This window comes from Delphinus delphis, chromosome 12 (assembly GCF_949987515.2).
Source record: "Delphinus delphis chromosome 12, mDelDel1.2, whole genome shotgun sequence".
Lineage (NCBI taxonomy): Eukaryota > Metazoa > Chordata > Mammalia > Artiodactyla > Delphinidae > Delphinus > Delphinus delphis.
The window spans coordinates 15,726,524-15,748,624 of record NC_082694.2 but is presented as its reverse complement, the minus strand read 5'-3'; the positions used below and the strand labels follow the sequence as shown (position 1 = coordinate 15,748,624).

The 22,101-nt window shown below is 55.0% G+C and overlaps 1 protein-coding gene and 1 long non-coding RNA gene across 2 annotated transcripts; both read left to right on the top strand.

The window, feature by feature from the left end:
* Window positions 1-902: 902 nt before the first annotated feature.
* LOC132435277 (uncharacterized) lies at window positions 903-6,742 on the top strand. Its single transcript, XR_009521508.2, has 3 exons — window positions 903-1,484; window positions 3,493-3,666; window positions 5,978-6,742. It is a non-coding gene; the product is annotated as an uncharacterized lncRNA (long non-coding RNA).
* Window positions 6,743-12,606: 5,864 nt separating this feature from the next.
* Window positions 12,607-19,424, top strand: SH2D6 (SH2 domain containing 6). Its single transcript, XM_060026362.1, has 13 exons — window positions 12,607-12,729; window positions 13,263-13,395; window positions 14,098-14,119; window positions 14,744-14,804; window positions 15,712-15,772; window positions 16,164-16,242; window positions 16,392-16,422; window positions 16,556-16,580; window positions 16,746-16,823; window positions 16,995-17,050; window positions 17,292-17,375; window positions 17,524-17,682; window positions 18,314-19,424. Exons 1-13 carry the CDS (start codon window positions 12,607-12,609, stop codon window positions 18,611-18,613), a joined length of 1,212 nt encoding a protein of 403 aa, XP_059882345.1. The 3' UTR covers window positions 18,614-19,424.
* The last annotated feature ends 2,677 nt before the right edge of the window (window positions 19,425-22,101 follow it).

Here is a 22,101-nt window from a genome sequence, read left to right as displayed (position 1 = left end):
AAAACACCCCCTCCACACACAGCCCCTACCCCCCAACTTGATCCTCAAAGCAAACCCGTGGGCCAGTGTCGCTCCATTTCTTGGTTTTCGTGGTCAAAAGAGTCCTTTTCCCTCCCTGGCCTCCTTCTGTAGGGTTGCTAAATTTGACAAAAATGTTATCTGTCAGCTCTGTAGGGTAATCATCTCTAATGTGTCCAGCCGGTCCTGGGCGGGTCTGGTCATCATTTTGAGACACCATTGATCGCAGACTCTTAAGAACTGAAAGGGCCCTGGACTGTCGCCTAGTCCAGTCTTGCCCAGCAGGCCTGGGCTGGGCCTCCCAGGCCAAGTCCTCACTCTGGCTTTCCCTACCTTCCTACCCGGCCAGAGCGCGCCCATCTTCGTGCCTCAGTTTAGCATCTAGCGTCTTGTCCTCCAGGCGCCGGCATGTACATCGCGGGGGCGGCGGACCGGGGGAAGGGCCAGGGGGAGCTCGGCTGGAGTTGCGACACCGCGCCATGTCTACTGTCCAGATCCAGGGCACGCGGGAAAAAGCAGGAATAAGGATGGTACCACGCCGGGCCCAGGTGGGACCCCCGACCTGCGGCCCCACCCAGGCCCAAACTACAAATCCCAGCAAGAGTGGGCCGCGGGGCGGGACCTCGGGAGCGGTGGCCTGCGATCCCTGCGCCAAGCCCGGGACCAGTGGGTCCTCGGGGGAGAGATCAGGAGGACAGAGACGCCACAGCGGACCTCGAAACACACTCACAGACACACAAACACACAGACACAAACGCGCGCACCGGCCGCGTTGGTCCCTCCCCCACGAACTACAGATCCCAGCAGGCAGTGGGTGCGGGGCGGGGCTTCGGGGAGGGTGGCGCTCACGACCGGAAGTCAGCGTCTGGGGAGGTGGGCTTACCGGTGCGGGATGTGGGCTCCCCTGCTGTGGGGAAGAGGGCCCTTCTCTCCCCGCAGCCTGGCTCCCCGCCCCCGCACACACTGCTCCACCGTGGGGTCGCCGGCCCGAGCACTTCTCAGCGATCCAGAGCCCCGCCCTCCCTACCAGGCTGGGACTGCCGGGGAAGGGGATGGCCGGTGGACGCTTGGGCCAGCTGCCTTGGAGGGACGCAGAGTCTGCCTCCTTGACCCTCTCCTCCATCGCCTGGAGCGAACTCCCTTTTCCTGGAGCGAGGAGCAGCCCGGACCTTGAGGCAGGACTAAGACTGTTGGGGTCTCTGTGTGGCCTGCAGGTCTCCTGGAGAAGCCCAGGGAAGGCCAGGGTCCTTCGAGTTCTGGGGTATAGGTCAGGATGTTCGGTCCACGCTGTGTGACCGCTCTCAGCGCCCTGCGCCCAGGCATCAGCTTTATATGGCAGAGGCAGGTAACAGTGAGGCGCCGACCGGAAGTAATAACCAGGGCACTCTCATTCAGTATGCTGGCTCTCAAAGTGCTCACACCTCAGCGTCGAGCGCCAGGACTCTTGTCCTAACTTCCCGGGTCGCGTAAGTATCCACTGAGACACTACAGCAGGGACTTACCCAAGCCCTTCAGTGCCAATCAGGAGCTCAAGGGTCCAGCCTGTCTGGTGGGATGAGCAGTGCTGAGGCCCCACTTCACCCACCTTCCGGGGCCAGGGCAGTCTCTCTCCTGAAGCCTCTTCTCAGCTGATTTCTGGCTCCCAAGTGAGGATTCAGGTTACACCTGTATCAGGAGCAGTGACACCACAGTGGCCAGCAACACATTGGCCTTTCCGTCTCCAACCCCATTTTCAGAGTTTACACTTTCTGATCTGGCCATATACTGCTGTGACCCTGATCATCAAGGTAGATAGGAAAATACTTAGTTTATGACGGTATAGCCACGACCCTGTAATGTCAGTGAGAGTTTATTCTTCTGTAGTTGGGTGGAGACCAGCTGCTTCCTAGACATATTCCTAAATTTAATCTTGGAAAAATTAGAAACAACTCTAGAAAGGATATTCAAAGTAGAACGCCCAGATTTCCCTTTGGTAACTGGAGTAGGGGTCATATGTACTGGTTAGGTGGTCTCTAAGCATGTCCATTGCTGCCTGGGAAGTTCTCAAAGGCTTGGTTTTCCAAGTATTTCTGTTAAGACTGAAAACAGTGGGGAAGGGTGGTTGGGGGGACAGATTGGGAGACTGGGATTGACCTGTACACACTGGTCTATATAAAATAGATAACCAACAAGGACCTACTGTAGAGCACAGGGAACTCTGCTCTATAGTCTGTAATAATCTAAATAGGAAAAGAATTTGAAAAGGAACAGATACATGTATATGTATAACTGAATCACTTTGCTGTACCTGAAATTAATACAACATTGTTAATCAACTATACTCCAATATTAAATTAAAATTTAAAAAAAAAAAGACTGAAAGCATTTTTGCCCCTTTCCTGTTTGCCCATTTCTGTTCCTTAAAAGAACCTAATTACAGGAGTGAGTTCACTAGGCAATTGAAACTAACTCCTGACTTATGCTCTAACCTGTTGAGTCTTTTCCTAGATAAAAAGAAGAATAAAAAATTAAGCAGTTAAAAAATGACTAGCTCTCTCTCCACAATTGCCCCCTTAGCAATCCTGCAGGCAGATCACACAGGCAAGATCACACCTGAAGAGTCAGCCAGTCTGCACTCAATGGAGAATGATGCAGAACCCAACCTCCTGCCTCGATGATTCACTGAGATTCTTCCCCCTCATTTTTCCCTTTAAAAACTGTCATGACTGAGCAGAATCTTTGGAGTTGGTCTCTGGACACGAGTCTACTTTCTCCCCAGATTGCCCACTCTTCTGGTTAAAGCACCTTTCCTTTCTACTGACACTTGCCTCTCAAATTATTGGCTTCTGAATATGGAGCAGCCAAACCTGGGTTCAGTAACTAGACAACCAGCTTTTTGTTAAGTAGCCCCTCTGCCCCTAGAGACGAGAGATAGTTACCATAGAAACTTGGAGACAGCCCTTGCCCCATCAGTGCAGTCTTTATAAGAGCCCATTCTCTCCTGCATTCCAGGACTTAGCACCAGACTCTTGAATCAGTAAGAGCCTGTGTGACTTGCCCAAGGATATGCCAAAGCCATTTAATGCCTATCCCTGCTTCCTGAAGATCCAGCCAGCAGGGTGCAGTTAAAGTAACAGGGCAGTGTTATGAAGTCATGACGGAAAATGTGTCTAAGGGTAAGGTGCCCCAAAAGTTGGGTTCTTTCCCCCTCAGGGCCTTGGGAGCAACTCAGGAACATACATATTCTATACTTGAAAGTACCTGCACCTATACTGGTTACACATCCTGAGGCAACAGCAAGATTCCCATTTGGGGAGAGAGAGCCTTAGCGCACGAATGCTTTCAATAAAAGTTTGTTTAAACTGGCATTTAAAAACCATAAACAAATTCATTGTTTTAGTAACCCCTTCCACCTATAGTGGAATTATAGTTGAAGTTATCTTTAAGGTTTTGAATACTGTTTGTACATATTTTTCTAATCTTTCATTTGCGTAGGACTTCACAGATTTCTGCTGATTTTTTCTTGCACCGACAACTGGATGAAGCCCTTGCCGGTGGTCCTGCAGGCCACACCCTTTCCTCTGGCAGCCAGTCTAGGGGGTGAGGGACAGGCCACCACGCTTCTTCTCACCACCAGGGGCCGCCCTTTGCGATGGAACAACCGCTCAGGTCCGTAGAGCCGCCGGGACGACGGGGTGGGACGCACTGAGGGCTTTGGTCTTGTGTACATAATTAGATGGCTCTGGCCCAAGGCCCAGCATCCACCTCCACTCTGGTCTCAGCTTTTCCGTTGGTAAAGGTGGGGAGGGTGATCTCAGGGCTCTCCACACCTATCAAGGAAGGATGTGCAGATGAAGACACATCCGTGAGGGGCAGCGCCAGGTCTCTCCTAGGGGGAGGGTAGAAGGCAGGCCAGTTGTCCATACTCTTTCTGCTCATCAGTCCTGAGAGAAAGGAACAAGGAAGCAATGGCAACAGGGGATGCCTGGCTCTCCGGATATGAGCTGAAGAAGGAAGAAGCCTAAGCAGGGCCATACTACATCTGGCCAAGGCGGGGGCGCGGTGGGGTGGGGTGGAGTGCAGGGAGAGTGGGGGGGAAGAATAGATGCCCCCCACTCCACTCATTAAGGTAAATAGAGGAAAGGATCCAGTAGAGTGAGGGCAGGGTCAAAGGTACCCAGAGGAGAGTCCTTGATAACCATTTGCATTTAGAGAAGCAGATAAACAGGGAAAGGGCCTCAGGACACTGCTCAGCCTAGGCGCGGGGGTTAGGAGCAAGCCATGGGCCTTTCAGAGGAGAGAGAGGAGGCTGTTCGGCGGGAGGTGGGGTCTTTGAGCAGGCGGTGAAGAATGAGTAAGGTTTGAATGTGCAGCTACAGCAAATATTTTTCGAGAGCCTGTTCTGTGCCAAGCTGTGGGCCGGGCACTTGGGATTTGGCAGTGAACTGGACAGACACAGTTGCTACCCACTGAGAGCTCTTACAGCTGAGTGGGAGTCCACAGTCTAGCCCTGAAATGTACCCATAGATTTAACTACGGTGGGAGCCCAGAGAGTGTGTGGGGACAGACTGCCGTGGTCTGGGACCCCTGCTGAGGGTGACTTCAGCTGTGGCCTGAAGGAAGAGGGAGGCAAGGGGCGGGAGTGTTCCTGCAGAAGAAAGGCAAGTGCACAGCCCCCAGGTAAGGAGACTGTTTGAGACTAGAAAGAGATGAACAGAGCCAGGAACTATCATAAGTGTTTGCAGCCATCCTGCCCCCATCTTACCCAGGCTTCCTGCTACTGGGACATCTGTTGGGCTCTCCCAAGGGCAGAATCTCAGCAGTGGGCTGATGCATCACGTTTAAAGACACCTAAAGGAGCTCTGGTGATCTGCAAGATAAGGAGTTGAGGTGGAGGAAGAGGGCTGGGGTCTGGGGGGGGACAAGGTGCTTGCACCATCTGTGAAGATTGCCTGTTGCAGAGTCGATGAGAGTGGACTTTGTGGGGGTTGGTTAAAATTCTTAAAGTAGGGCTTCCCTGGTGGCGCAGTGGTTGAGAGTCCGCCTGCCGATGCAGGGAACACGGGTTTGTGCCCCGGTCCGGGAGGATCCCACATGCTGTGGAGCAGCTGGGCCCGTGAGCCATGGCCACTGAGCCTGCGCGTCCGGAGCCTGTGCTCCGCAACGGGAGAGGCCACAGCAGTGAGAGGCCCGCGTACCGCCAAAAAAAAAAAAAAAATCTTAAAGTATAACATACCTATGAGAGAGTCCTTTTTTCTTTCTTTTCTTCTCTCTCTCTTTTTTTTTTTTTTTTTTTTACTGTGTTTTGCTATACTTTTCTCTTTTTTTTGGCTGTACCACGTGGCTTGTAGGATTTTATTTCCCCGACCAGGGATTGAACCCAGGCCCTCAGCAGTGAGAGTGCAGAGTCCTAACCACTGGACCACCAGGGAATTTCTGTGTTTTGCTATACTTAAGAGTGCTTTCTCTCTGTCATATTCTGTAAGGACAATAAATATCTAAATTCCTTCCACCTGAAATTTCCTTAAGTCAACAGAGTGCAGAATGGGCCAACTGGGCCTAGTCATGGTGGAACCACAGAGAGAAGGTGAGTGTGAGTGAGTCTGTGGGGAGAAAATGGAAGGGCTGGGGCTGGAGAGGTAGGTAGGGCTGATCTTACCAGGCAACAAGAAGCCTTTGTCTCCATTCAAGGAGCCATGGTGGGGAGGGCCACGCAAGGATTCCAGGCAGAGCTACATCTTGAACAAACCTGTTGTGAGCAAGTTCCCGAACAGGGAAGGGCAGGCTGTGTGGGACAGAGACGGAGCACCCCAGCAGGGGCAGAGGGGACCAGGGCAGTGCCGGCTTGTGCACTGTACCCTAGAGGCCAGGGAAAACCAGCCTCAGCCTCGACCCTAACCCTTGGCGAATCTGTAGAAATCTCGTGCACTGCCCCCCAGAAAAACACAAACCACACACCAAGTTTTGTATCTGCTTTCAGAGAGATGGAAGGAGAGCCTGTCACAAACCTCTGAAGCTGCAGCAATCCATGATCGTGCACCAGGGGGGACAGGGGCCAGAGACCCCTCTTAGGAGGCTGGTCTGTGTCGTCCATGCTTCAGCCCTCCGTCGCGTGTCACAGCTGCCACCAGAGTAAGCTGAGTCAGCAGGCCTGCGAGGGCAGCGGCGGCGGGGAGGAGGAGGGACCTCTGCCAGCTTGCGCTAAAGCAGCCCCAACATTGCCCTCCGCTTCTCAGCACTGGGGGACCGCTTCTCTCCCTCCTCTCAACCACCTTCCTTCAAGATGGTCCCCGACTTTAAATTTAAGCCAGTCACAGACAGTTCGGTTGGCCTCAGGCCCCTCCCGAGGAGCTTCTTGGGCCTCTAACTTGACTACTTGCTCAGGTCAAAATAGCCTGAGGACTCATTCATTCTCCCTCACCCCTCACAGGACCTGCTCTCCCCTCCCCATCCTCTGAGGCCTGAACTCATGGTCAGAAAGTTCTCCTTCCCTCTTTCGACCCCACCCCTGCCACTTGCCCCGATGGATTCCCATTCTCCCCGGAGAAGAAGCCTTGTCTTAACAGCATGCTTCTTTTTTTTCCCCCCACTCTTCCCCCTACTTCCCTGGCTTAGGGGACCTGGCTGTCCTGTGGTGGCCCCAGCCCACACCCCGGAACTCCCCCTGGCCCTGACCCCCACTCCCAGGGCCCTACCTTCTCCCAGGCTGTCCTTCTCTTGGCGCTTCCTCGTGGTTGAAATCCAGGTCATCCCTCCTTCTTTCTCTTCTTTCCTTCTTCTTTTTACCTTTTAATCTGTACTGACTGATATTTTTAAATTATAAAATTAATTAATGCTCGTCATATAAAAGGCCCAAGAGTATAGAAATGTAAAGCTATGATACTCATTTCTACCTGGTCCCACTTTCCCATGAGACACCTGTACCTGGCCTCACAGTTTGGCCTTCTTGGTATCCATGTGATGATCCCACTGATGCTGTGTCCCTAAGTTAGATTTCTTCACTGAAAGTAAGAGAAACCAACCTTAGCTAGTTTAGGCTGGAAAATAATTTATTAAAAATATTCTGTAGCTCGCCACATCTCCAGGAGAACCAGAGAACCAGCCAGGAACAATGTCTCAAAGGCCACAGCCAAGCTGGCCTAGTGGAGGCACCTCTGGGCCAACACTATTGATCCTGGCCCTGGGTGGTACCACTTGGGATCTCAGCCTCCCTGGCCTCTGGAAACAGGATATAGCTGTCACCTCCTCCCTAGAGTGGATGCCTCTTTTTTTTTTTTTTTTTAATAAGAGACAGAGTCTCTTCATCTTTTTTTAAAAATAAATGTATTTATTTTATTTTATTTATTTAATTTTTGGCTGCTTTGGTTCTTCGTTGCTACGCACGGGCTTTCTCTAGTTGCGGCGAGTGGGGGCCACTCTTTGTTGCTGTGCATGGGCTTCCCATTGCGGTGGCTTCCCTTGTTGCGGAGCACGGGCTCTAGGCACGTGGGCTTCAGTAGTTGTGGCATGCAGGCTCAGTAGTTGTGGCGCACGGGCTTATTTGCTCTGCGGCATGTGGGATCTTCCCGGACCAGGGATCGAACCGTGTTCCCTGCATTGGTAGGCGGATTCTTAACCACTGCGCCACGAGGGAAGTCCCGGATGGATGCCTCTTGGTGCCTGCTTTGGATACAAAGCCCAGCATGGGGGCATCTGACTGGCAGAATGCCTGCACTCCAGCCGTAAGAGAGGCTGGGAAGGCCTCATCTGGCTTCTGTGAATGGAGGCAAGGATTCATACGGTGGAAGTGGCCCCAAACACAGGAAGTGATCCACAGCCAGTGGGAATGGCAGACCTTCAGCCTCTAGGGGTCCAGCCACCACACCTCAGCATCCCCTGCTCCGCAGCCTGCACTCTCTCACCTCTGAGACCTCTGGCCACAGCCTGCTTACCTGTCCTCCATCAGGTCCTCAGAAATCACCCCCTCCTGTTCACAATGCTTCCCACGTCGCTCACACCGGGGACCCCCGCCAGCCTTGGCCACCTTCCCTGTCTGCTGGCAGCAACTCCATGGACCGTGGTACCACCTACTCAGGAAGAGCTGATATTTACCGCACATGTGCTGTGTGTTTCACGTGTTTCATCTCATTCAAGAGAAGCGCCTCCGCCGCAAGGAGTGCCTTGTTCCCACCCCCACTTACACAGGGGGAGACTGCAGCACAGAGAGATTGAATGTCTCCTGGGGCCTCTCCATCACTCGGAGGGTCCCCTGGAGCGTAGGGTCTGTGTCATGTTTCTTCTCTGCTGGCCACCCCCATGTTCCCCATGAGCTAAAGGCTGAGTGTGATTCTAAAGATGTCCTAGGAGTCGCATCTTCTCAGAACGTTTCCCTTAGAGCAGCGTTTCTCAAACTTGACTGATCATAAGATTGATCTAGGATGCTTGTTTAAAGTAATATAGATTCCCACTTCCCTCCTGGAACATCCCATTCTTAAGCTCTCAGGGAGGGTCTGGGAAACTAAGACTTTTAACAAGCCCTCCAGTTGATTCTTGTGATCATGCAAGTGGGGGAACACTGCTCTAGAGAGCTGTTTGTTTTCTTAGGGTGGGTTTAGACTATGTTGGGCCTGAAAACGATGGCCTGTTCTTACTGGAGATCAGCAGCTGAGCTCTGGAAAATGTGGAGAATCACTGTGTGCTATGGAAGGACCATAAAACTGGCACTCAGGTGCTGCCAGACAATGGGGCAATGGAACCTTTGAAATGTGAGTTTCCAGTAATTCCATTTCTAGGAATTCATCCCGAGGGAATAGCTATGATTGTACAGAAAACAGTCCTGTGCCAAAGATGGAGAAAGAGGTTGTCCAAATCTGCCTGTGCCATCAGCAGGAAGCACGGTGCTACAGGGCTGGCTGCGGTGACACAAAGCTGTGAGGAAGCCTCCTTTCATCCCCTTCTCCCCGATCTGCCCAGGTCAGTGCCCCCACCCAGAAGGCATGGATTCCACCCTCTGCCTGGGGCTCTTTCCCTCACCCAGGCCCTGGCATTTACCTATGCAAAGCCCTGAACAGAAGGAGGAGGTGGCTGTGGCAAGGGCAGTCTGGACTGGGAAACCCACTCAGTTTGGAGTTTGCAGCGGGGTGGTGTCTAGAGCATCTTGCTGACTTTGACAGCAGGTCCCCTTGGTGAGGGAAGTTGCCCACTGCCTTATGGCCCAAATGTGGAACAAAGGTCAGCTGGGGAGTGGAGGTCGGGAGGAGATTCTTGTCCCTGACGCCAAGCCTGGATTCTTTGTTTTTCTTTGCACAGTTTTTCCCATGACACCAAATGGGCCCCCCTTAAGCCACCCCAATGACTTTTCATAGCTTCTTTTTTTTTTTTTAATAAATTTATTTATTTATTTTTGGCTGTTTTGGGTCTTTGTTGCTGTGCGCGGTCTTTCTCTAGTTGCTGTGACTGGGGGCTACTCTTCGTTGCGGTGCGCAGGCTTCTCATTGCAGTGGCTTCTCTTGTTGCGGAGCATGGGCTCTAGGCGCGCGGGCTTCAGTAGTTGTGACACGTGGGCTCAGTAGCTGTGGCGCACGGGTTTAGTTGCTCCGTGGCATGTGAGATCTTCCCGGACCAGGGCTCGAACCTGTGTTCCCTGCATTGGCAGGTGGATTCTTAACCACTTTGCCACCAGAGAAGTCCCCATAGCTTCTTTTTTATTGAAATATAGTTGATTTACAATATTGTGTTAGTTTCAGGTGTACAGCAAAGTGATTTGGCCATATATATGTGTGTGCATGTATGTATATATAGTTTTTAGGGGATTCTTTTCCATTATAGTTTATTACAAGATATCGAATATAGTTCCTTGTGCTATACAGTAAATTCTTGTTGTTTCTCTTATATATGGTAGTGTGTATATGTTAATCCCATACTCCCAATTTATCCCTCTCCCCTCTTTCCCTTTTGGTAATCATAAGTTTGTTTTCTATGTCTATGACTCTGTTTCTGTTTTGTAAATAAGTTCACTTGTACTCTCACTGTTGTAGCCTCTCCCGTTGCAGAGCACAGGCTCCGGACGCGCAGGCTCAGTGGCCATGGCTCACGGGCCCAGCTGCTCCACAGCATGTGGGATCTTCCCGGACCAGGGCACAAACCCGCGTCCCCTGCATTGGCAGGCGGATTCCCAACCACTGCGCCACCAGGGAAGCCCCATTTATACTATTTTTAAGTTTTATTTATTTATTTAAAGATTTTTTTCTGTTTCTGTTTTTGGCCATGCCACGATTGAACCCAGGCCACAGCAGTGAAAGCCCGGAATCCTAACCACTAGGCCGCCAGGGAACTCCCAATTTGTACTATTTTTTAGATTCCACATGTAAATGACATTATATGATATTTGTCTTTCTCTGTCTGACTTACTTCACTTAATATGATAATCTCTAGGTCCATCCTCATTGCTGTAAATGACATTCTTTCTTTTTTTTTTTTATGGCTGAGTTCATAGCTTCTTAAGTGTCCGTTTGCCTGCAGGTCTCAGGAATCATGTGGCCTTTGAAGACTGTGGCCAGCTCCAACCCTGGACCCTGTCCCCAGTTCCCCCAGCCCCATGGCCTCCAAAGATGCAAGTTCATGGCCTTCATTCTTCCTTTGTGCCAACAGCCAGGACATCACCAAAATGATAACCACAGGAAAGTTACAGTGTCCTGGAAGGATCTTATATTCATGATCCTCTTCTGTGTTCCCTCATTCCCTGGTCTAAACAGAGTCAGACACCAGGCCCTGCCCTTTCTTTTTGCCTCAACACTTCTCAGAAGTCAGAGTTCCAAAATTCACCCGGGTAACAGAGCACCGGGAAGTTATGGGCTCCTTAAGGAAACCAGTGATTACTGATGTTTCTAATTCCATCACAGGAAAGGAGGGTCAGGACCCAATCCTAGATGAGGTACAGGAAGCTCAGTGGTTAGTGCACAGGCTGTGGGTTTGTGCAAACCTTGGATTGAATTCCACCTCCAACACTTACTAATTGTATGACCTTGGGAAAGTCACTCCATTTCTCAGAGTCTCAGTGCTCTGGACTGAATTGTGTCTCCCTCCAAATTCGTATGTTGAAGCCCTAGCCCCCAGTGTGACTATATTTGGAGATGGGGCCTTTAAGAAGGTAATTAAGGTTAAATGAAGTCATGAGGGTGGGGCCCTGATTCAATAGGACTGGTGTCCTTATTAGAAGAGATCAGAAATCTCTCTCTCTCCAGAATTCTCTCTCTCCCTGCATGCACAGAAGAAAGGCCATATGAGGACACAGCAAGGAGCTGACCATCTGCAGGCCAGCAAGAGAGCTCTCGCCAGAAACCAGCCCTGACAGCACCTTGATTTTGGACTTCTAGCCTCCAGAGCAGTGAGAAAATAAATTTCTGTTGTTTAAGCCACCCAGCCTGTGGTACTCTGTGATGGCAGCCTGAGCTGACTAATACATTCATTCTCCTCGTCTGCAAAGCAGGGATAAAATTAGGACCTGCATCATGAAGCTATTGTGAGAATCCAGTGAGGAAATTCATGTGTAATGCCTGCCTGTTTAACTTTCCTACAGCACCTTCGGCACCTGGAACAGTGCCTGGTGTATAGTGGATGTTCAATAACTACCTACTGAACTACATCCACCAAGAAAGGAAGCTGTCAGACTCAATATAAGTGTGTATTTCTGAGCTTTTCACTAACCTCCATCTCCTTGATCATTGATCATCACTCACCAGCAAATGACAGCAGGCACAAAGGATTTAAGAAAAGTGTCTGCAGGGATGGTCTCCTGTTTTTAATTGGATCTGCCATTAATACCCTGTCTTCTGTGAACTGGGAAAGGGCTTGGTCTGGCTCATCCTGAGTAGAGTCTGAGTCTCTGGGAGGAGGCGACATTGACCAGGCAGCTTTGGGGCCCTTGGTCCAGCCTTGCGGGCCTGGGCATTGAGGAGGGAGCTCTTCCTCCCGTGGGGCAGGGGGCAGGAGCTGCAGCTGTGGGATGCAGTGGTGGGGGAGCTAGGGCTGGGCCCTGGGAGTGGCATGGACGAAGTTGGTCTGGGGCTGGAGGCCACAGCAGGCCCACCTTCCTGGTGCTTGCACGATGCAAATGATGGGAACAATAGGGCCCCTGTCCCCAGGCCATTTGTGGCAGAACCTGGACCCTGGGGAGGCATAGCTCCTTTACCTTGGCCATGGTGAGACTTGGTTCTGGGGGCAGCCCCAGGTGCACAGACCTGCCCACCCCTGGGGCCCAGGACTCCGGGCAGGGAGAGACATCCCACCTGAACTGACCACCCCCTTATTTTCCTCCCTGACTCTTTCCAGGACAAGCTCAGCAGGAGCAAGGCCAGGTGAGTCCTTGGGCTCCTCTCTTTCCTCTGCCCTCCTCTCTTGTTTCCACCTCGCTGTCCCTTTCCTGGGCACCAGCATCCTTAGAGCGGTGCTGGTTCTGCCTGGGCCCTCCATGCCCAGTGAGACTATTCATGCACCTCCACCCCCTGGAAACACTAGGGCCCCCCACTGCCAGCTTCCCACAGGCACTAGCTCTGCCCCCAGACGCTTCCTCCTGCTGCCCTGGTCCCAGGCTGCCGTCACACAACTCCAGGGGACGCCATCCACACCGTCATGGATGTGAACGTCCCAGGGTTGTGCATGGTCTGGCTGACACAAACGCAGGGCCCCTTGGGCAGAGCTGACTGGAGTCTGATTGCAGGTTGGGGCCACACCTTCCACCCCCAAGATGTGCAGGTAAGTGACCAACCCCCAGATGCGTAGGAGCCCCTGCAAGTCGAGTCTCCCCTGAGGACTCTGGACACCTCCTGCCCATTATAGTCCGGTGCTGCTAAGTCACTGGGCCCTAGCTCTCCCACCTGTCTCGGTCAGAATTAGGGATGCATGGGGTGGGGACTGGCATAGGTGGAACAGGCTGTGAGACCCCCCTATCTCCAAAACGCCTCACTGGTCTTGCTGCAGTGTTGGAAAGGCCCACCGTGAATGGTTCCTTTGAGGCCACTGTAAGAGTGCAGATGGTTTATTATATTTTGGAGAGAGAGTAAGTCATTGTGCTAGAGAGGGACTGGGCCATGAGGATATGAGGACAGTCTCACCAGTCTCCCATCCAGACTCCCCTGCTTGGAGAAAAGATGACCCCTGCCCATCTCCTCTGTCTGCCTCAGGGACCAGGAGACGCAGGGTAAGTTCAGCTGCGGAGCTGGGGTGGGGGTGGGGGGAGGCAGCGGCCACCACGGCTCCTGCATCTCTTCTGTCCTCCCTGTGCTCAGCATCCCTTCCCAGAAGCCCAGGAGGAGGAGGAAGAAGAGGAGGATAAATATGAGCTGCTCCCCTGTGAGGCTGTGCTCCGCCACCCAGCCCCCGCCCACCTTCCTGGCACTCAGGAGGACTCTTTGTACTTGGGTGAGGGCTGGGAAGTTGAGGCAGGGAGGTCAGGTGGTCAGGCAGGATGGGAGGGTCCCCACAAGGGAAGAGGGCCCAGGCCTTGCCTCGTCTCCCTCTGTCTGGCCTGGGGCAGCGAGGGGAGGCCTCAGCTGGCAGTCACTGAGGCCTCTTGGCTGGGCAGAGAGAGAGGGATGGAGGAAGGGAGGGAGGGAGGGAGGGAGGGAGGGGAGAAGGGAAGGAGGATGAGTGGGAAGGGGAGAGGAGCCTGGAGGGGCAGTGTAACCAAGGCAACAATGGGAAAGCAGGAGGCCTGACAGGGTCCCTGGGGCCTGGCGTTCCCCCTCTGAGATCCTAGCACAACTCGGAGCAAGGGTAGGGATGCCAGGAGAGCCCCGGCTGCTGCTGGCATCCCACCCCGACAGCTCCCAGGCTCGGCCAGGTGGGGGCAGGGAAGCTGGCCGCCTCCAGTTGCCATGGAGACGGGGCTGTCGGGAAGCCAGAGAGCACAGAGGGGAGTGAGGGAGGGAGGAGGGAACAGAGGCTGGGTGGGGGGCAGGAAGAAATTTGGAACCTACGTGGGAGGAGCCCACCGGGTCACAATGCTCAGGGGTCTTTTCCAGATCACTCTGGCCCCCTGGGCCCTCCCATGTCACCACCACCACCGCCACCACCGCCACCGCAGCCCCAGCCCGAGATGATGAACAACCTCCCCACCTGCCCCACCCCAGGCTACCATTTCCCAGTGAGTAAATCTAAGAGGCATCTCATTTGCAAGATTCCCCCACGTCTGCATTCAGGAGGCCCCTGAAAAATTAGCTGCGTCAGAAGCCAGAGCCCCGTTAACAGTCGCTCCTCCCACCTGCCTGGCCTGGTCCTTGCACCCTCCCCATCAGCATCACCAAAGACTCACCCTTCTCGCCTGAGCCGGGAGAGGGGAGCGGGGGTGGGGTGGGGGTGAGGGGGGGGTTGAAGCTCCGCTGCCCCTCCCGGACCCTAAAGCCTGTGCAGCCCTCGCTGCCTACAGAGGGGAGAAATCCCTCACTCGGCTGCCAGCCGCTGCCAGCTCTCACCCCCGCCAGGATCCCGTTTGTGGGCTTTGAGAGCTACCACTTTCATCGTATATTTTATTGGAATAAAAAGTAAAACTGGGAGAGATTCACACCAAAGAAAGAGCCACAGAATAGAGGCAAAGAGGAGAGTCGCCTCCTTTGCACATTAACGCTTGTGTTGTAGTGTTTTTCAAGCTGCACAGATATACGTAGTCCCTTTGCCTCCCACCCCGGCCAGCCTTGCCCTCCCAATGCCGCAGCTCCCCTCCATAGCCCCCCACCTGATTTTCCCTCACGCCACCGCATTGTGCCCACAGCCCAAGGCAGCATGGAGCCCGCCGGAGGCCACAAAGCAGAGCTGGCCCTTTGGGAGGCGAGGTAATGGGGATGTCCTCTCTCCTTCCGAGGCCCACCTACTCCCCACCCCGAGAAGGGGAATCCTGACCTCCATGAGGTCGGGGCCGGGGGAAAGTTGAGCTGGCCTTACATTGATCTCATGCTTTGTCCGGTCGCTGCATCCGCCACAGCTGTTCCTCATTTTTACCTGCCAATCCCCTCCCCCCCAGGCAGGCAGTTGGGGAGGAGACTGAGGCCCCGAGACACGTAATGCTTTGCCTGAGGTCACAGAGTCCCTGACTCCGGGGCCCCTGCTGCACCTGCTGAGGTCTCTGGGTCAGGCGGGGGGCACCCCGGGGGTGTGAAGTAAGGCGATCGGGGGTGAGGATGGCTTTCTCCTGGGACTTCACAGCTGTCTCTGAGGATCCCCTCAGAGAAGTTCCAAGGATACACCACTCTTCCAGCCTAAGTTTCACTGAATTTCTTTCTCCCTGCTGCTGCTGGCTGGTGGGTCTCTCCTTTTCCTCCCAGAGCTGGGTGCACCAGACCGGGCAGTGAGTGGCCCCTCACTCTAGGATTCTGGCTAAGAAGTTGTTGTTGGTGGTGGTGGTGGTGATGGGTGAGCTGGGAGGGCCAGGAAATATCCCTAAATCCAAGCCTCTCCCCCTCTGCCACAGGCCCTGGCAGGGCGTCCGCTAGTGTCCTTCTGGGGAGGGCCTCGCTCAGAGCTCCCCTTGGGTGCTCACTCTCTCTGAGCACAGGACGGGGGAGGTGCTCATGGGCGCCCCCTTCCGGGCAAAGGAGCATTTTCAATCATTCCAGGTCCACCTTGTGGGCGGCGCCGTGGGGGTGGGGGGTGAGGTGCCAGTAGCTCCCCCAAGTGATGGCTTCGTCCTCCCTCCCACTCACTGGTCAAACCCTGGGTCTCATACGCCCCTTCCTACCCTAGGTGCCGGGCCCAGCAAAGAAGCCCGAGGAGGACATTTACCTAGATTGTGAGCCCAGTCCAGGTGAACCCCTCCCTCCCTCCGTCCACCCCGCCCCATCCTGCCCTGAGGCCCTCTGCTGCCCAGAGGCAGCACGATGCAGTCTCCTGGCTCCATCTCCTGCCCTTGTCCTCTCTCAGCACCCCTACCATCACACATCTGCCTTCAGACACCCACATGGACGCCTCTGGTCCGGGCTGCCCCACACAGTGCCTGACAAGGAGGGGACCCCCTTAGAGCAAGGGCTTGGTTGGGGGGTGGGGGGCGCTTCCCAGCTGTTGCAGCCAGGACAGTGCTCTGCCTGGTTGGAAGGGCTCCCCAAAAGTCAGGCTGCAGAGAAGCTGTCCCCTGCCCCGCCCCGGTCACCCGGATTTCCCCGCTTGGTGCTCAGCTCAGCCTGCCCTCTCTGTTTTAGTCCCGGCCTTGCCTCAGACTCTGAGCTCCCAAGTCCTGAGGCCCCCAGTCCCTCTACCAAGGACATCAGTGGGGCCCAGGTGAGTGCCGCAGGTGTGTGCTGGGGGCCTGAAGGGCCTACCCAGGCTTCCCAGCCCTGACCCTGGGATCTCCAGGATCGGGTCACTGGACTTTTTCTTTTGAAGGAGGTAAAGCCCCTGAGCTCTGTTCCCCAATTCGCTCCCCACAGGCCCCCCACAGCCCCCCAGGAAGCTCAGAATGTAAGAGGCTGGGGGTTTGGGCTGGTGGTGGGCTGAGCGGGGAGGGAGAGAGGGAGGCTCAGGGTAGGACTTCCAGCCCAAAGGAGCAGGCCTGCAGGGCCAAGCTCTTCTGACCCAGCATCCTGTGTGCCAGGGAGCGTCGAATGCCACCTCTAAAGGTGAGTACCGCCATTGTCAGCATGAACCCAAGCCCTCTGGCAGGGCCTCCCCTGCGGGCCTCAGACTGCCTCCCAGCCCCCCACATCCCGCTTCACTGAGGGGGTCCCTGCAGCTCTGACTCCAGCGGAGAGCAGGTCTCAGAGGACCCCCTGGGCATTCTGCAGGATCTGCACCAAATCAGGAAGCTCCCAACCTGTACCTTAAAATCACTCCTCACTTGGAGGTCACGCGTGGCCTAGCCGGTGGGTCCTACCAGAGCCCTGGGGCGGGGGAGTGAAGCACTGGGTGTCCCGCTTTGGGCTTCAGGCCTTTGCACGCCCTCTGTGACCTCCCCAACCTTCGCAGCTGGGCCCCAAGCCTCCTTGGCCTAATCCCCTCTCAGCCCCAGGGCTATAATCTGCTTCTTCCGGCAGGAAGGATAGCCTCTCTTTGCTCTGTAGCTGCCACCCAGAATGCCTCAGCTGCTGAGGTGAGGAGGGGCTGGGAGAGGGCTGGTGGGGGAGGCCCATGGGAGCAGAGCCCAAGTCCCTACCCAGAAGCCCTCTCGGGTGGGTGTCCACCACTGAACACGTGTGTGCAGCTCCAGGCGCGGACACATCTTTGTTCTGCTCGAGTGGCCGTGAGCACGAATAACTGCAACCCGGGGGTTCTCTGCTTCCCACCCCCGATCCGGTGCCCTGGCACATCGCTGAGCCGCTGTGTATGTACAGGAAGGCGATCTGCTGGGCCAGCCTTGGTACTCAGGGAACTGTGACCGCCATGCTGTTGAGAGTGCCCTGCTGCGACGCCAAAAGGTGGGGCACCTCAGGCCCCCTGCGCCTTCTTGGGAAACCGTTTCTGCCCAGGGACTGAGGCTGGCTGAGCCGGCAGGAGCAGCTGGGCAGGGGTCGGAGTCAGGGCTATAGCTGGAAGGTGAGGTTGACGATGGGCTCTCCTCCCCAGAACGGGGCCTACACCGTGCGCCCCAGCTCAGGCCCTCGTGGTTCTCAGCCCTTCACCCTGGCAGTACTTCTCCACGGCCGGGTCTTCAACATTCCCATCCGCCGGCTGGATGGCGGGCGCCACTACGCCCTGGGCCAGGAAGGCAGGAACCACGAGGAGGTGGGTACTGCAAGAGGTAGGGGCTGAAGGGGAAGACACAGCAGAGCAGCCCCTGGGCCCAGCCGGGAACACTGCCCTGGGGAAGACCCCCCTTTTTTGCCTTTTTCTGGAGTGGGTGGAAATCTCAGTGGCCAGCGCCCAGAACTCCTTCCCAGAAGCCGGCACTTTGAGAAGAGGCCCAGTCTGCTCTGGGGGAGACACCCCCTCCTGAAGAGCCCGGCCTGCATGGGGCCCAGGTGGGGGCATTTGTATGAACCCAGCTGGGAGGAGGGCAGGGCCCAGGTAGTCCAGATTCGTGTCTGTACCAAGGACTCAACTTTGCACCCAGCACTTGCTAGGCTGCAAACTAGAGACAGTCACCACTCAGCTCCCCACACGGAAGGCCCCGGGCAGAGGCCTCAAAGTTATTTCATCTGGCCTGGGAAATAGGAGTCCGGCCAACAACATGCGCACGGGCGCCATCCCAGGAAAGGCCTGGAATTGGGCAACAAAATGCAGTGGGGCTTCATGGGGCAAACAGGAAGGAAAATATTTAGAAAAATGTCAACAAGCTCCCTCGCCAGAGCCCCCCAGCTCCCTCAGGAAGTTTCTCCCTGCATGAGGCTCATGGATGCCCTGCTTCCCCGTGCAGCTCTTCTCCTCCGTGGCCGCCTTGTCCAGCACTACCTGCAGCACCCCCTACCACTCGTGGACAGACACAGCGGCAGCCGGCAGCTCACCTGCCTGCTCTTCCCCACCAAGCCCTGACGCCACAGCGCACGTGCACCCCGGCCTCCGGTTCCACAGTTTGCTCCTCGGGCTGTCTCCCTCTCCTCTCCCAGGTCTCCACCCCGCCAGCCCCCGCCCCCCCATCCCGTGCCCCAGTCCCTCCCTGCAGGCCTCCCTGAGAGGCATTGGGAAGGGTCGCCCAGAGACAGAAAGGGTCCCTTAGATCCCACCCCATGCTCACCCAGAGCCTGGCACTGCCACTCCCTGCTGCACCTCCAAGACTGGGAAGCACGGGACAGGCAGGGCCTCCATTCCCGGCCCCCAGGCATGGCCTCCCGAGCTGCTCTGAACAAAGGCCTCCTCTGGGAAGCTGAGCCTCAGGGGGATAGTAAGGGCACTGCTGCTACACAGAGGGAATCGTCTCACATTCTGGAGGAGGCTTAACACGGGGCTGGCATCTGGAAGGAACTTGGTCGCCCTGAACATAAGTTTGCTTTCAATAAGTATCTGTTGAATGAATTCTTGAATTCCGTTGAGTGAAGCAGAGATGGCCTCCATGAGGCGCCAAGGTTCGCAAGTGCCCCAGGGCACAGCCTGGGCCCGGGAGCGCCGGAGCAGTGGTGGCCAGGCCAGGACAGAGGAGCCAGCCCCATTTCTGCCCCTGACTGGGGCCTTGGCCCTTAGATGGTCTGTTGTGGCCGCCCCGGGTGGCTCAGTTTTGTTTCCTTCTGTTTGTGGGAATCGGGGTGGGGGAGGAGAGAGGCTTGGTGTTGCACGGCCACCCCATGAAACGACAAGAATGGAGTTCGGTACTTGACCACCACCCATTTACCGCACAGCGATCCATCGGGGAGAGAGGCGCCTGATTTTGCGCCCTTGGTGTCTGGAGTAGGGAAGACGGGCGGACCCCCGTTAATATCTGGGTATTGAACGCGCCAGGCCGCTATGGAAGGCTCCACGCGGAGTTCAGAGAAGACGAGAGGCCATCGGAGCACAGCTGCGCGACCGGCGCGGCCGGGGAGGGAGGCTCCAGGGCTGGGGGCTCGGAGATAGGCCGCTGGCCCGCGGGCGGGCGGGGCGGGCGGGGCAGGCGGGAGAGCGGAGGAGGGCGGCCCCGCGCAGGCTGGGCCGAGGGGCGGGGGCGTCCCCGGGCCCTGGCGCGGCGCCCGGAACACCCCGTGCCGGAAGCGCATGTGACCGTGACTCCGCAGAAGTCGCGAAACAAAGGGCGGCTCAGCGGCTGCCGGCGCTCGGGCTGGCACGGAGGGTTCGGACTCCTGCCCCTGGCCGGGGTCCCGGCTCTGCCCCGACAGATCCTGCGCGCCCAGGCCGGGAGGGGAGGCTCCCGATCCCCCTGAGGCCCTGGGCGCCGGGGTGGGAGCAAGGGAGCCCCGGGGAGGTGGTGAGGGAGGGTGGCCCCGCGGACAAGCGGTGACACAATGCAAACACGAGGCTGGGTGGACGCTATGGGGTCCAGGCTGGGGTGAGAGCGTTGATGGTTGCCTTCACCACTGCCGGCTCTGGCAAATTACCCTCTCCCGACCTTAATTCCTGTAACAGAGGTGAAGATAATTGTCCCTATGAGTTATCCTATGGTTGGGAAGCTTGAGTGAAGCCGTCCATGTGGAAGGGGAGGACAGTGCAGGACCTAATGGGCTGCACTCTGGTCCTTCTTTCCCAAATGAACATGCATGTGAATTCCAGTCAACGAACTGCCGCTTTCAGTGTTCACACAGCAGGGCACCAGGAGGAAGAGCGGGGTGGGCACTGCTGTTCACCGTATGTGGGGATGGGGCCCCAAGACAGCCTCCCTCTGCTCAGTTAGCCAGCCCTGGCTCCCTCTAGGCGGTGGATGAGACTGGCCACTCTACACTTTCCCCAGGCTGACTCAGGTAGGAACTCAGGGCTGGAGAATGTGGGGGGGCCACCTTGGGGAGGGCCTCAGGGTACATATGGAATTGATTAGAACCCTGCAGTTCTCCCTGCAACCCAGTACTAAACCAAGCAGTTAATGATTAGGACAATAGTGTCATAGACTCAGTGTTGGATGCACATTCCTGAGTTGTTTTACAGATACTGTAACTGCCACCAGAGGAAGAATGCTAACTGTATGATGACCATACTGTAGCCATGACATAAGCTGCTCCGTCTTGAGCAGTACTGACTCTATGGCTAGTACAATTCCAAGAACTGGCCTCAAGAGAACAGGATTAACATTATTGCTCATAATGTTCTGTATCTTTGTGGGCGTCAAAATGATTGTAGCTTGCTCTGCCCGTATATGTAAGCGGGCAAGTAAAACTGTCAGCAAAGAGATGCTTCAGACCCAGGCTGACATCTTCCATTTTGAGAATACTGTGCCCTCTGTCAGCGTGAAGAAGTTACAGAAGATAGACCGTCGCCCGTAGTCCCGTAGAAATGGAATGATATTTGACGGTGGGGAATTGAAAGTAGCTCTTTCGTCCCTTTCCTGTTTGCCCATTTCTGTTCCCCTCTAACCTTAAAACAACCTAATTATAGGAATGAGATCACTAAGCAGTTGAAACGAACTTCTGATCTCTCCTGAATGCACACCATGCCTTGTCTAACTTGTTGATTCTTTTTCTAAATTAAAAGAAGTAAGAATAGAGAATTAAGCAGTTAGAAAATGACTGTCTATCCACAATTGCCCCCTTAGCAATCCTGCAGGCAGATCACACAGGCAAGATGACACCTGAAGAGTCAGCCAGTCTGCACTCAACGGAGAATGATGCAGAACCCAACCTCCTGCCTCGATGATTCACTGAGATTCTTCCCCCTCATTTTTCCCGTTAAAAAATGTCATGGCTGAGCAGAATCTTTAGAGTTGGTCTCTGGACATGAATCCACCTTCTCCCCAGATTGCCGGCTTTTCTAATTAAAGTAACTTTCCTTTCTACTGACGCCTGCCTCTCAAATTATTGGCTTTTGAGCGGTGAGCCGCAGAACCTGAGTTTGGTAATGCAGACAGTCAGACTCCTGCATCCCCCACCAGACGTCGAGGTTCGACTTCTCTGGAGGAGCCCTGTTTTTACCGAGTACTGAATTTATGTAGCGCTGAAGCCACGTGGCCTGTGGGAGGTGAAGTAGAGGCCACAGCGCAGAGCTCGGGAGTTAGTGGCTCAACAGGGACTCTGCTTAGTCCCAGCTGGGGGACTGACTTTAAGGGGACTAGTCTCATGCCTTCCCTCCCTGGTGAAAAAAGAGAGGAGTAGTCCAGGCAGTGGGGACAGTCTGTGATAAGGGACCCAGAGGGCCAAAAAGAACATGGTCTGGAGAGCAACTCAGCCTCACTAGTGCCTCCTCAGACTGCAGGTCTGTGCTTACATGTCCCCTTCTCCAGGAAACCTTCCCGACTGCCCCAGCCTGGGCTCAGGCACTTAACACATCTGAGAGCAGTTGCTTTTTCACTCCAAAGGACCAACTGCTACAACTGCCCACTATTGTGTATCCAGGGCCTGGAATAGAGTAGGTGCCAATATTTCTTGGAAGAGTCACTGAATAGGTCAAGTCTACCCTGGGTCCCTCTAAAACTCATAGCGTTCCTTGATCAGGGCTTCCTTTGTAAGAGAAAAATCAAACCCAGTGCTTCCCAATAGAACGTTCTGTGATGATAGGAACGTTCTGTATCTGCATCGTTCAGTACAGTAGCCATTAGCCCCAAGGGCACTTGAAATGTGACTAGTGTGACCA